At 44.0% G+C, this 13,742-nt stretch overlaps 1 protein-coding gene across 2 annotated transcripts in view; it reads right to left on the bottom strand.

The window, feature by feature from the left end:
• The window catches only part of LOC126415727 (moesin/ezrin/radixin homolog 1), a 96,778-nt gene that overhangs the window by 48,844 nt on the left and 34,192 nt on the right, over window positions 1-13,742 (bottom strand). For both annotated transcript variants that reach the window (XM_050083453.1, XM_050083452.1), the window contains one exon: window positions 3,297-3,476. In XM_050083453.1, the coding sequence (XP_049939410.1) occupies window positions 3,297-3,476 (180 nt within the window). The remainder of the gene's footprint in view (window positions 1-3,296; window positions 3,477-13,742) is intronic.

The raw sequence follows: 13,742 nt of genomic DNA, 5'->3' as shown, positions 1-13,742 counted from the left end.
GGGTGTGCTCTGCTGTTACCGTCTGCCGGACGCCATTTGACAAGCGAGTCATGTGGCGTATTTCTACCAGGCGATATAACCAGCTGCAACTAAGCACTGTTATTCTTATGAACTATCAAGCACGGCAACTGCTTGTTCAAGAACACCTCCCGATGGAGACAGTATTTTAGTACTCTCATTCAAATTAATTTCCAGCTGTAGTAACATCGTTGTATCATCTCGGTAAAGATAACCAAATGGTATTTTACTGCAGACTAACACTATCGAAAGGTTATCTTGTTGGTCGGTACGAAGGCCTCTTTCGATGAAACAGTGATAAGTTACTATCAAACGAAGCATCGACTGGTTGCTGGCACTTCTAAAGACGATGACACGCACTTTAATTGTTAAAAGACTACTGTATTTTCCATAATTTTCTGTGATTTCTTTTACAATCAGATCCAATGTTGTGAGATTAATAAGAAGCGGGTTCCTAAGTTCTGTACAACAATATGTGAGTCACTTGTTCGTGATGCCGTTGTAACTATCACTGCACCAGTGGGAATATTGATTACACACATGCTACATGACATTCAATGTGTTATTCTACACTGAACGCAGGCTAGGTGACTTTTAGAGACACTTATCGATTCGTTAATACCCTCCTTAAATGAAGGCATCTATGGAAGAACGTGCTAACAGGAGGCAGACGAGTGACATTCATTGCAAGTTATATGTTGGTAGAATTCAAATACATGAACAGGAAGCATTTAAAACAAAATTTATACAGCAGACGGTTTTTTTTAGAGGTTCAAATGGAACCACTTGTAATCAGCATCTGCTGCACTCGAAAGGAGAACGTGATCATTAACTTTTCCGCAACTGAGGGTTAGCACATTTTCTTCCGACGACTCTTTCAAACAGATGCTGCCACTTTCATTCTCTCCAAAACTTAAACCACGCTGCCATTGGGTCAGCGATGAATACGGATCGGTCTCATTCATCAGTGTGGTGCGCCGAGCATAGTTGGATACAATGCAATTACCCCACGCACTTGTCAATTTGGCAAGATTTCAGATTAACTCATTCAGCTTCAACCGTTCTGCGGACTATGTTTGCTCCAACGTGGGCGCTGTAAAACGAGCGTGAGTCACTGCCCACACAAGCAAGCGCAAACGAATGAAGTTACTTCACACTGCCATCGGCTTCTCCCTGCAGCTCAAAGGAAACGACGTTATTAGACAGCTAAGACGTTACTCTCAAACTTTCAGTGTACCACGTATGGTGAGTCGCTGCGTCAGGTCGAAAAGAACTACAGAACGATAGCCTTCTGAGGAACCACTGGGCTTCTGCTCTGACGACGCTGGGCAATGACACACGTGTATGTGGAAACAGTTTTCTTATGCAAACAGTTCGAAAGTACCAGTACACAATATCGATTTATGGATCAAAGTCCAACAGATGGCTACCATGACAGTAGACGGGGCTGAGTATTCCACGTTCACCGATATTTACAAAATCGATGTTTCAAGAGCGACAGTCTGGCCTTTGAATCGTTAGTGGAAACAAAATATCGAGCTCCGATATCGGAAGAACTGAGGTTTGGCTACTTGTAAGAATATCAATAATTCTTTCGTCATTAATCTTTCACTGAATACTTTTCATAACGACACCAGCACGTCTTGTCAAACACTGACATGGCGATGAGATGGGGTCGGGGTAGGGATTGGGGTGGAGGCGAGGGGGAGAGTATTTTTGAACGAACTGGCTACTGTAGCAAAGCTTGGACTAACGCCTTTCATATATCATTTATTTCGTGCTTTCTAGGTATGAAGTAACGAGCGTAATTCGTTGGTAGTCGAAAGAAAAACTAAATTTGATTCAAGAAGAAAATATGCGAACTAACAGAAAGATCTATTACTGCTCAGTTGTGTGAAAGATCGCCTTCTAAGTCCGTTAAAAGTATGGAACACACCGGTAAAGAAAGAAGTCGCAGTTGCTACATCGTCAGATTCTGGAAGAAATAAAAGGGATTTGGTGTTAGCAACAAACAGACTAAAGAGAAAACCTCTCAAAAATATTTTACAGCCCGTAGAGAAAGCTGTGCGACATGTAATGTTTATTGCTGTTATAGGTTTAACAAATGTGATACTGATGCGTTTTTATGTTCCTTTTCACGCCATTTTACAAATTCGTCATTTAACATGGAAGTTTTGTGGTAGACATCATCTAACATCAGTATAGGGCTTTGATTATGAAACCTACATCGGCATCCCTGGTTAGTCAAAATCTTTACAAGCAGCGACCTTGAAGACACGAGTCTTAAGAGACATTCAGTCATTACTGCTGATGGTCCATAGTTATCGCGCCCTCGAAGCAGTGAACTTTAAACAGCGCAATTATCGGATGAGATAAGACTTACAGAAGGAATCGATGGAATTCTTAGAGAACGCATTCCCAGCATCACTAAAACTGTAGAAGCGTACTTAGCAATGCAATCAAACTATTATCTCAGCGTAGCAATTCCCAAATTAAGTAGCATACTATAATTTGCGATAATATTAAAAAGAATATGCAAACGAAATTTCCATTTCTTACCTGAGTTTTACTGAAACTTTGAATAAATTGTTGAATAAGGTAAACAAGTCAGCTTATTAGATAGTAAAAGGTACTTCAACTTTATTGAGGGATCACAGCTGTAGCAAATTTTCGCAGACACCATGTTTTACATGTACCACAATCTGGTAATTCTGCAGATTTTTCCAAATTTCTACAGCTGCTGTATCAAGTTCGCTCCTGATATGAGCGTCCTCTTATGAGTAAACTGAGTTACGGAGACGAAATATTTGGTTGCACTTTCAGAGAAAACTGGATATTTCCCAAACCAAAGTTTAATGTCAGAATGAAGTGGTTACACGACTAAAAAATTCCCGAGTTAACAGTGACAAAGCAGTAATTACCCTCTAATAACACTATATCGGGCGTACTGTATTTACAAGGTATACCCAGCTGCCTTAAAATATTTGTGGAAATTGTCTCCGAAGTATTACACCGCTGTTGTCTATCTTCCAAATTATCCGTGACAAGTTTTGAAAAATCTTTAGGTCAGTACGTTTATGACAGTTTTACATTAGTAACCTAGAGACGAATACGGAACGTTTCCAGTTAGATAAGATTCATCATGCAGTATATGAAACATGCATGGCAATTCCCATTTTATGACTACATACAACGCCAAAACTATTATTTCACTGTTCCAATAGGAACAGGCTACGTCCGAAGGACACATGCGAAATTTATTTTTGAGAACACCTTACCTTCTTGTACAATTTTATCCACGTCAGGTCCCCCTTGCTGTCAGTGTACTGTAGTCCGAAGAACCAGACTTCACGCAGACCAATCGTTTTAACAACTTGGTCAAACAGCTGTTTCCCAGTCGTCGTGTGCTGGATGGAGAACTCCAGCTCCGCGTCCATCGTCGTCACGCGGACGTTCATCTGAAATACAGCAACGGATCAGCTTAAAACATGTTTCAAGTACTTTTACCTCCAATGGTAGTTCCAAATTTACTTGGGCTATTATATGTAGTCCTCACTCTCACCTTACGACATTAATCTGCTTCAGCACTTAGTCTACAACAACTGAAGTGAATGGCAGAGGGTAGTTCCCACTGTACCAGTTACTTGGGGCTCATTCCACTCCCTTCAGGAAGGGGGGGGGGGGCGATAAGAATAATTACACCACGCACAGTTTTCGAGTGCGCTTACCTTGTTCCCAATATTTCTTGTAATTATGAAAGCAGGTTTTGTTGGGATCGTTTGCTCCTATCAACAAGCGACCGGTTGGTTTTTCAGGATCTCCGTAAAAGTTTCTCAGGGTCGAGCAAATCTATATGCAGCCTTCTCATTTCTAGACTGATTGCATTTTCCTAGTATCCTATCAATTAACCAACGTCTGCCACCTGTTTTACCTACGACTGAGCCTATCTGATCGTTCCATTATACAGGGTGTACATGAAATCAAGGAACACTTTCAATTATTTATTGCACAAGAACTAAACATTGTACAGATGTCATACATGTTGAATTTTGAAGAGAAACTCAAAGTTTTTTTACGAACATTCGATATGCGAACCATGAGTGAACTGGCAGACGTCAATACGGTAATCGAATTCTTGCCATATCCGTCCCAGCATGGCATCGTCGACTGTAGCAGTCGCCTCCCGTATTCTCTCCCGGAGATCTGCTACATTACGTGGTAGAGGCGGTACACACACCATATCTTTAATGTGTCCCCACAGAAAAGAGTCACACGGAGGGAGATCTGGTGATCGGGGAGGCCATTTCATGAAACGGCTGTCCCCCTCAGTAGCACGACCAATCCATCAATGCAGCAAATCCGTGTTCAGGTATCCACGAACTTCACGATGAAAATGGGGTGGAGCCCCAACCTGCTGAAAGATGAACGGAGAGTCGGACAGCATTTGAGGCATCAGCCATTGCTGCAACATGTCCAAGTAGGAATATCCAGTGAGTGTTCGCTCCATACCTGAACTCGCCATGTTTGCGACTAGCGCTGACTATCGGCAAATTACCAAACTACGCTGTGGCTATAAACTTTCAGGGCTTCCCTTCAAAGTGACATATGTATGATATCTGTACAATGTATGGTTCTTGTGCAGTATATAACTGAAAGTGTCCCCGGACTTCACGTAAACCTTGTATATCCCTACAAATTCCGACATTCAGGTAGAAACCAATTGATAAGTCTAATGCCCTTAAGCTGCAAAGTTTGTGTCGAAACCCATTTTAAATGATCTGGCAACTGCCTTTAATATTTCGTTGCAAGATACACTTCAGGATTTTTAGGGACGAGTTGCTATGAGTTTCTGTAGCTTGGCATGTTCCAAACCAGCCGCCCTGATAAAAGTATCGACGCAACACGACAGAACCGCCCTAAGTACACTGTTAAGACTTTCTTGAAAAGTGTGTGTGTGTGTGTGTGTGTGTGTGTGTGTGTGTGTGTGTGTGTGTGTGTGTCGGTGGCACACGCCCACTAGCACCTATCACCATCAGTGACCGAGATAATTACGCCCATGCTTGCTCTATCAATTGGGTCACCCGGGAACGCCTGACGAACGATTCAACGCGCTGCCTATGAATGGAATGTTACTCATTTGAGTTCGTGTCGTCGTCCAGTTTATTTTTTTTGGTTTACCTAATCATCTACACCGCTAGGAAGTTCTCAAAAACACTCATCACTTAACCAACAGTTATTTCTGGCGCAATTTTGATTAACATTGAGAAATTCCTCCCCTCTTAACGTTTATTGGTTTCGAAGCACATATGTTTGTTTAATTTACTGTGCTCTTTAGAAATCTAACCCATGTAACGTAAAACAACAAAAATATTAAGCTGCAGTCAGGATGGAACAGTCTTACTGAGCGTTTGTACTTTAAGTAGTGCGCATCTGCTTTCTTTACATCTTAGAACTATTTACTAATTGATGTCTAATTCATGTTCCTGTCTAACGACAATATGCATCTCTTATTCCCATCCACATTACGTTAATCATAATAAAATCTGAAAAACGAGTTTCGGATTGTAAAGGTTTCTGTTTATCTTAGCACTGGCTTTTTGGTCCCGTAACGATAGCTAGGAGATTTCAATAAAAATTAGTCTTTTGCACCAAATTAATTTGAAAGAAAGGAAGATTTTATGACTTCCACAAGAGACACTCGAACCCACACTGAAAATATGCCTTAGGATGCAGTGCAAATGACGTTTTAGAGGCCAGTTAAAACCTGGGCCTTAGGTGTAGGATCCAACTACAAACTGCTGGTACCAGCATTAGGGCGCAATACATAGTCTGACATCAGTCGGCATGCTAGCATCGCTATCAGACCACGAGGTAATGAATTCAGTTCAATGCATTCTTTTGGAATTTGAATAATTTTACAACTGGAATTCACAACAGATACCAAACATATCTCCTGATTACCGCGGCCATATAAACAGTTGCATGCTGCATCACCCGAAGAAAGAAGGGGTCAACCATTGCTAAAACTACCCAACATACGAGCAACCTTAGCACGTGTCTTTACTATTTTACAAGCCAGGTGAACTGCCCAGCTGAGCTAAAGTCGATCGCTCACTTAACACGTGAAACAGCTGCTTACATGGAAGCAGCAACAAAGTAAATTTAGAGAAACCTTTCCAAATTTCTTCTACGGTAGGTATTTCTTTATTCGTCGTATCAGTTCATCGGCTTTAGTCTGCGGTTTACTACTAAGGTACTGTATATTTAGGATTACATGTTTACTTACAGCAGCATAAGCAATATTAGCTCCTCAGGGTAACTTCAATAGGTCTCAACTTTAGGTTTTTGCTAAACGCTGCCAGGGTGTATTGACCGTTCCCTGGAACGCACCACCGTCGCCTATGAACCCCGTTTTGTGTCATGGGGATAGTAGAAATCAGTACCACGAAGGGCAACCCTTGTCAAGAAGAACCTAATGAGTTCTTCGACAGTTGGTGACACGGAATATTTTTTTGGAAACTACGGTCCATCCATGGCCTTCACGATGCTAGGACAAGACCAACAAATTGTGAGCCTTCTGAGGTCAGACAAATGACAGACCAGGGTACAAAGATTTCTTAAACAAGATCAGACTATATCAGCTTGTAGACCACAGTTCAGAAACACAAATTTGGCAGCATGTTCTTTCACATCCATTACACATCGAAGTATGGATACTTCTATCTCCTAGTTACACTTACAAATAAAACTACTGGGTATCTTCCTCAACAACAGTCACAGCTCAATTAAGAACCATTCATTCTATTTGGGATGAATAAATCCATCAATGGTTCATCTTGACGGTTAAAGAAAATCTAAAATTTTCTGGAGACCAGGTTGTCATTCCGACCAATGAGCCCCACTGCGAATGCTGTTCTCTAATACGGGATGAGTTGGCTGGCGTTCGTAAGCCACTGGAAGTCGCCCTGACTACTAACTATTGGTAGCTGCTGCGAATCGGCGTGTTGGAAGAACTCTAGTGCCGCGTACCCGTTTTACTGATAGAGGTACCTCCAGTACCACCTGCTCCTGTGGATCCTGTCTCCTCTGCAGACAGTACACGCTCTGTCATTACCTGTCCACTTGACTGCGAGTGTCATGTAAATGGTAGATCTAGGCGTCCTGTACAGGGTGGGCGTGGACCAGGGAGGGCTCAGGGTGTTGTACTGATCACCCTATCCAACAAATCTGAGGTACTGCCTTTTACTGAAACAACCTGAGCCAGTGGGACTCACCTCACCTTTTCTGGGGAAACCTGTTTTGTTCGGTGTCAAGACGGCAGTTCGAAAGTATGGCGCATGATGGTACCCCTTAGAGCAATAGCAGCAAGGCACAGCAAAGGGCACCAGATGTCCTCAGTGTGTATGCCTGTGAGCCTCATTCAGCATGTTTAAAGAGGCTATTCCAGCACCCAGTGAGAGACCAGGGAATAACCAACAGTGTATTGTGCCGCACGTTTGAACAAATGCTACCTGTCGTCTGGGCTCTGAGGTCCTAACTGGGCCATTCCAGTGACTGGCAGAAAATACTGAGAATTGGCATGGGGTTTCGAAGAAGCTCAGAAGTTGCATCTCTGTCCACAGAACTCACCGTAGCCCTTTGGTTCTGAGTCGAGTGGATGGACTGAACCAGAAACTTCAAAGGTTCTGTGACAAGCTAGGCTGCGACTTCCTGAACTTGCGCATTAGGGTTACGAATGTAGCGCTCGATACACAAGGTTTTTTTATCGATTAGGTGATTCTCCATCCAATACATATGACAGCTGTAGAAAACGCAGAACTATCAGTGTAAGAAAAAAAGAAATGCCTCACAGAAGTGACTTAACATCCTCACTGCTGACTGCCGAAGCATTACCAACGAAGTGCCCGAGTTTGAAGCACTTTGGAAAAGCAGTGGAGCTCATAATACTAGGTACAGACAACTGGTTAAAACCTGAAGTTGATAGCAATGACAGAGTGTGTGTGTGTCAAATGGACAGGCCACAGGTATATAGAGGATGTATTTGTTGCAGTAGACAAGACACTCAAGTCTTGAGACAGAGAAATCGAACCCGCTCGTGAGATTTTTTGGGTAAGACTCATTTTAAGTAGTGAGCATAAAATGACAACTGGGTCCTTCTATCGCCCGCCTATCTCCAAGTGTAACCGGAAACTTGCCAGAAAACCTCAGTTCACCTGTACGTAAGTTCGCCAATCATACTGTAATCATCGATTGAGGCTTTAATCGTCCAATAAATTGCGAAAATTAATTTCCTTAATGCTGGGCGTAACAAGACATCCTGTGAAAAATTACTAAATGTCTTCTTTGAACCATATTTAGGAAGTCCACTCATGATGGAAATATATTGGATCTAATGGCAACAAACAGACCTGACCACCTTGAGGATGTAGAAACCGGAACTGGTGTCAGTGACCATGAGGTGGATATGGCAACCATGGTTACCAAAGCACAAACGAGAACTACAAGAAGCAGAAAGACGTGTTACATGTTCAGTAAAGTAGATAAAAATTAGTGGTGTCATATCTCAATGAGGAACTTTTAAACTCTGAGCACAGGGCAGGAGCATGTAGGGGACCTAAGACTCAAGATTACAAGAAAAATTGCCCGTACACTGGATAGATTTGTATCCAGAAGAACGTTCATAATGGGAGGGAACCTCAATAGTAAACAGTCATTGTCAAGAAACGTCTAAGAAACAGATTACTGCATAAAAAGTGTAAATGCGTGAAGCCTCCAATGACTACCGTAGCAGAATAGTGTCAAAAGATCTTTCACAAAACCCAAATAAATTCTGGTCGTATGTAAAGACTGGAAGTGGCATCAAAGTCAATGTCCAGTCCCTAACGAATGGGACAGGAACAAATTGAAGGTAGCAAAGCAAAAGCTGAAATGCTTAACCCTGTTTTCAAATGGTCCTTTACAAACGAAACCCCCAAGAGAATTGGCCATAGTTTAATCCTCGTACCTCTGAAAATATGAAGTGTTAGTGTCAGTGGTGTTGAGAAACAGCTGAAATCGTCCAAACTGAACAAAGCTCCAGGGCAAGATTGAATACCGGTCAGTTTCCATACTGAATTTGCAGCTGAGTTAGTTCCTCTTCTACCAATAATCTTAGATCCTCTAAAAAAACAAAAAACGTGCCCAGTTCTTGGAAAAAGCGTAGGTCACAACCGTCTACAAAAAATGGTAGTAAAAGTGATCCACGAAACTACCGGCCGGTAACCTTGACATCGATTTGTTGAATCTCTAACCATATCCTGCGCTCAAACATAATGAGGTATCTAACAGAAGACCACCTCAATGCCGACCAGCATGGACCACCTCAATGCCGACCAGCATGGATTCCAAAAACATCGACTCTGTGAAACAACTCACTTCTCACAGAACGTACTGAAAGCTTTGAATCAAGGTAGTCATGTAGATGCAGTATCTTTAAATGCAGAAAAGCATTTGACTCGGTACCACACCTACGCTTATTTTCGGAAGTCCTATCATATGGGCATCATGTGAAGTTTGTGACTGAGGACTTTTTGGTATGGAGGACGCACCATGTTATCTTGGATGGAGAGTTGTCAGCTGTAGAAGTAACTACGAGTGTGCTCCAGGGAAGCGTGTCTAGACACTGTTCATGTTCTATAGTAATGACCATGCAGACAATAGTAACCTCAGACATTTTGCAAATGATATATGTAATGAAATACTATCCGAAAGAAGCTGCAAAAATACTGTCAGATCTTGAAATGGTGCAACGACTGGTAACTAGCTTTAGATGTTCAGAAATGTAAAATTGTGCACTTCACAAAACGAAAAAAAGGTATCCTATGACTAATATCAATGAGTCACTGTTGGAATCGACAAAAGGGCAGCACGAATGGTCAGAGGATTGTTTAATCTATGGGAGTGTCAGAGATACTGAAGGAACTGAGCAGGAAGACTAAGATATATGTAAACTATACCGAGAAAGTCAAGAACCAGCTTTAAATGAGGACTGTAGGAATGTAACAACCCCTACTATCGCTAACATAGGGAACGTGAGGATAAGATCAGAATAATTACAGCACGCACAGAGGCATTCAAATAATTATTTCTTCCGCGCACCATACGTGAATACAACGGGAAGAAATCCTAATAACTGGCACAACAGGACATACACTCTGCCATGAGTTTAACGATGTCTTGCAGAATGTAGATGTAGACTAAAGGCATTTGGAGACGCCAATATTTCTAATGCCTGAATTACAGCCACAAAAATCTTACTCCCGTTCTGTATGCAACAATTAGATACAGAAACTTATCATTCAGTTCTTACTCCGGTGTCAAAACAGCCTTACAAAAAGTTAGAAATACACTGAAGCGCCAAGAAACTGGTACAGCCATGCGTATTTAAATAAGAGATATGTAAGTAAACAGGCAGAATACAGTGCTGCGGTCGGAAACGGCCTATACACGACAAGTGTCTGGCGCAGCTGTTACATCGGTTACTGCTGCTACAATGGCAGTTTATCAACATTTAAGTGAATTGGGACGTGGTCTTATAGACAGCGCACGAGCTATGGGACACACAATCTCCGCGGTACCGACGATGTGGGGATTTGGGGATTTTTCCGTACGGCCATTTCACGAGTTTACCGTGAATATCAGGAATCTGGCAAAACATCAAATCTACGACATCGCTGCGGCCGGAAAAAGATCCTGCAAGAACGGGACGAACGACGACTCAAGAGAATCGTTCAACGTGACAGAAGTGCAACCCCTCTGCAAATTGCTGCAAATTTCAATGTTGGGTCATCAACAAATGTCAGCCTGCGAACCATTCGACGAAACATCGATAAGGGCTTTCGGAGCCGAAGGCCAACTCGTGTACCCTTGATGACTGCACGACACAAAGCTTTACGCCTCGACTGGGCCGTCAACACCGACATTGGGCTGTTGGTGACTGGAAACATGTCTGGTCGTATGAGTCTCGTTTCAAATTGTATGGGGCGGATGGACGTGTACGGGTATTGAGATAACCTCATGAATCCTTTGACTCTGCATGTCAGCAGGGGACTGTTCAATCTGGTGGAGGCTCTGTAATGGTGTGGGGCGTGTGCAGTTGGAGTGATATGAGACCCCCGTTTCGTCCAGATACTACTCTGACAAGTGACACGTACGTAAGCATCCTGTGATCACCTACATCCATTCCAGTCCATTGTGCATTCCGACGGACTTGGACAATTCCAGCAGAACAATGCGACAACCTACACGTCCAGAATTGCTACAGAGCGGCTCCAGGAACACTCTTCAGAGTTTAAACACTTCCGCTGGCCACCAAACTCCCCAGAATTTAACATTGAGCATATCTGGGATGCCTTGCAACATGCTGTTCAGAAGAGATAGGAGATCTCCGCCCCCGCGTACTTTTATGGATTTTTGGACAGCCTTACAGAATTCATTTGTCAGTTCCCTCTAGCACTACTTCAGACATTAGTCCAGTTCATGGCATGTTGTGTTGCGGAACTTTCTCGTGCTCGTTGGCTCTTCACTGTAATACCGGAACTAACGCCCTTAAAATAGTAACAATATCTACACTGTACTAGGGACAAAGCTGGCTGAAACCAGTAGTAAATAGTAACAAAATTTGAATTCATATTGGAACGTATATCGCAAATAGCTTGAGAACTGGTGGCAGAGGCAAGTTTATAGCCACCAAAAACATTAACTCGGCTAGTGAAATCGGTACAGATTTTGAATTCGAAATAATTTTGGTTAAGACAAGTGTTAAAGGTGCACCAAACATTCATATCGGAAGCTTTTATAGACCCCTGCCTCAGAAGCAATAGTGGCGTAAATTTCCTTGTCTAGTCATACTTCTAGGTGGAAATTTCTACTACCAGCTATAGAAGTGGCGGACTCAAATGATTAGTAGTAGGGGGCACGAAACCTTGTGAAATTGTTTAAAGTATATTACCTGAAAATTACCTTCAGCAGATAATCAAAGAAGCGACTCGTGAAGATGACATCTTAGACTTGCTAGTGATAAAAGACCCAAACTTTTCGCCTCAGTTGACAAAGAATACAGAATAACTGATTACAAGGCCGTTACAGCAACAATAAATACGGCTGAAAATAAGGTGGTGGTGGTTGTTGGGATGTTTAAGGTGGACTAAACAGCTAAGGTCATCAGTCCCCCATTCCAAAAAAAACAGGCGAGACAAAGCCGCGGAGCAGATAAAACCCCAAAGGGAAGGAGAATCCCCCCCCCCCCCCCCCCAGGCGCTAAAGAACACAAATTAGGCAACGAACACTACAGAAAAGAAGAGTACAGACGAACACCAGACAGAAAGAAATAGAAGAAAAGAAGATGGCCGGAGACTGGTAGACTGACCACAAGAACAAAAAAAGGGAAAGAGTCAACCATCCAACGACACACCAAAACAGCAACAAATATGGAGAGACGCGAGGAGAAAAGACACAGAAAGGGAAAGGTGCAGGACCCCCCTAAATGGATCCATAAAAAGGACTAGCACGGATAAAATGTAAAACATTGTTAGCCAGGGAGGCATCGTCGCATAAAATCAAAGGCAAGGTGCCCGGGAGATTAAAAGACTTCCGGAGGGTGCGCAGTCGGGGACACTCCAATAAAATGTGGGCGACCGTCAGCCGGGACCCACACCGACACAGGGGGGGATCCTCCTGACGCAAAAGATGGCCGTGCGTCAGGTATGTATGGCCGATGCGGAGCCGACACAGGATAACAGAGTCCCTGCGAGAAGACCGCAGGGAGGAGCGCCATACATCGGTCGTCTCCTTGACAGCCCGCAGTTTATTAGGCGCTGTCATGCCTCGCCACTCAGCAGAGCACATCCCAAGCACCTTACGGCGCAACACCAGCTGCTGATCGTGAGCCGTGAGGCCGATCTCCAAAGCTGGGGTGTCGATCGCCCCTTTGGCCAGCCTGTCAACACGTTCGTTCCCCGGGATGCCAACATGACCTGGCGTCCAAACCAAGACCACCGAACGACCAGAACGGGCAATGGCGGAAACAGACTCCTGAATATACTCCACCAGAGGAGAAAGAGGGATAGCAGCGGTCGATGGCCTGAAAGCTGCTCATCAGGGAGTCACTGCAGATGACGATGGACCTACCTGAGCAGAAACGCATATGCTCAAGAGCGCGCAATATCGCCACCAGCTCTGCAGTAAAAATACTGCAGCCAGCCGGCAAGGAGCGCTGCTCAACATGGGCAGCGTGAGCAAAAGCGAAGGCAGTGCGACCATCAACCAGGGAACCATCAGTGTAGACAGTCTCACAGTCCGAAAAAGAGGCGAGGAGCGCAAGAAAACGGCGACGGAGGGCCACAGGCGGAACCGGGTCCTTGGGTCCCTGTGCCAAATCCAGACGGACGGACGGCCGGGACAAACACCAGGGAGGCGTAGGTGCACGGACCCGGAAGGGAGGCAGAAGAGGGAATGACCCCAGTTCCGACAGCAGGGACTGGACGCGGACAGCTACGGAAAGCCCAGACCTAGGTCGCCGTTCGGGCAGATGGAGGACCATGGCAGGGAAAAGCAGGCGACGATTGGGATGGCCTGGCGAGCAATGCACGTGGACAGCATAGTCGGCGAGCAGTCGATGGCGGCGAATCCGCAGCGGGGGAACCCCGGCCTCCACCAGTAGACTATCCACGGGGCTGGTACGAAAA

Source organism: Schistocerca serialis, chromosome 1 (assembly GCF_023864345.2).
Source record: "Schistocerca serialis cubense isolate TAMUIC-IGC-003099 chromosome 1, iqSchSeri2.2, whole genome shotgun sequence".
In the NCBI taxonomy this organism is placed as follows: domain Eukaryota; kingdom Metazoa; phylum Arthropoda; class Insecta; order Orthoptera; family Acrididae; genus Schistocerca; species Schistocerca serialis.
This window is presented reverse-complemented; position numbering and strand designations above follow the sequence as displayed.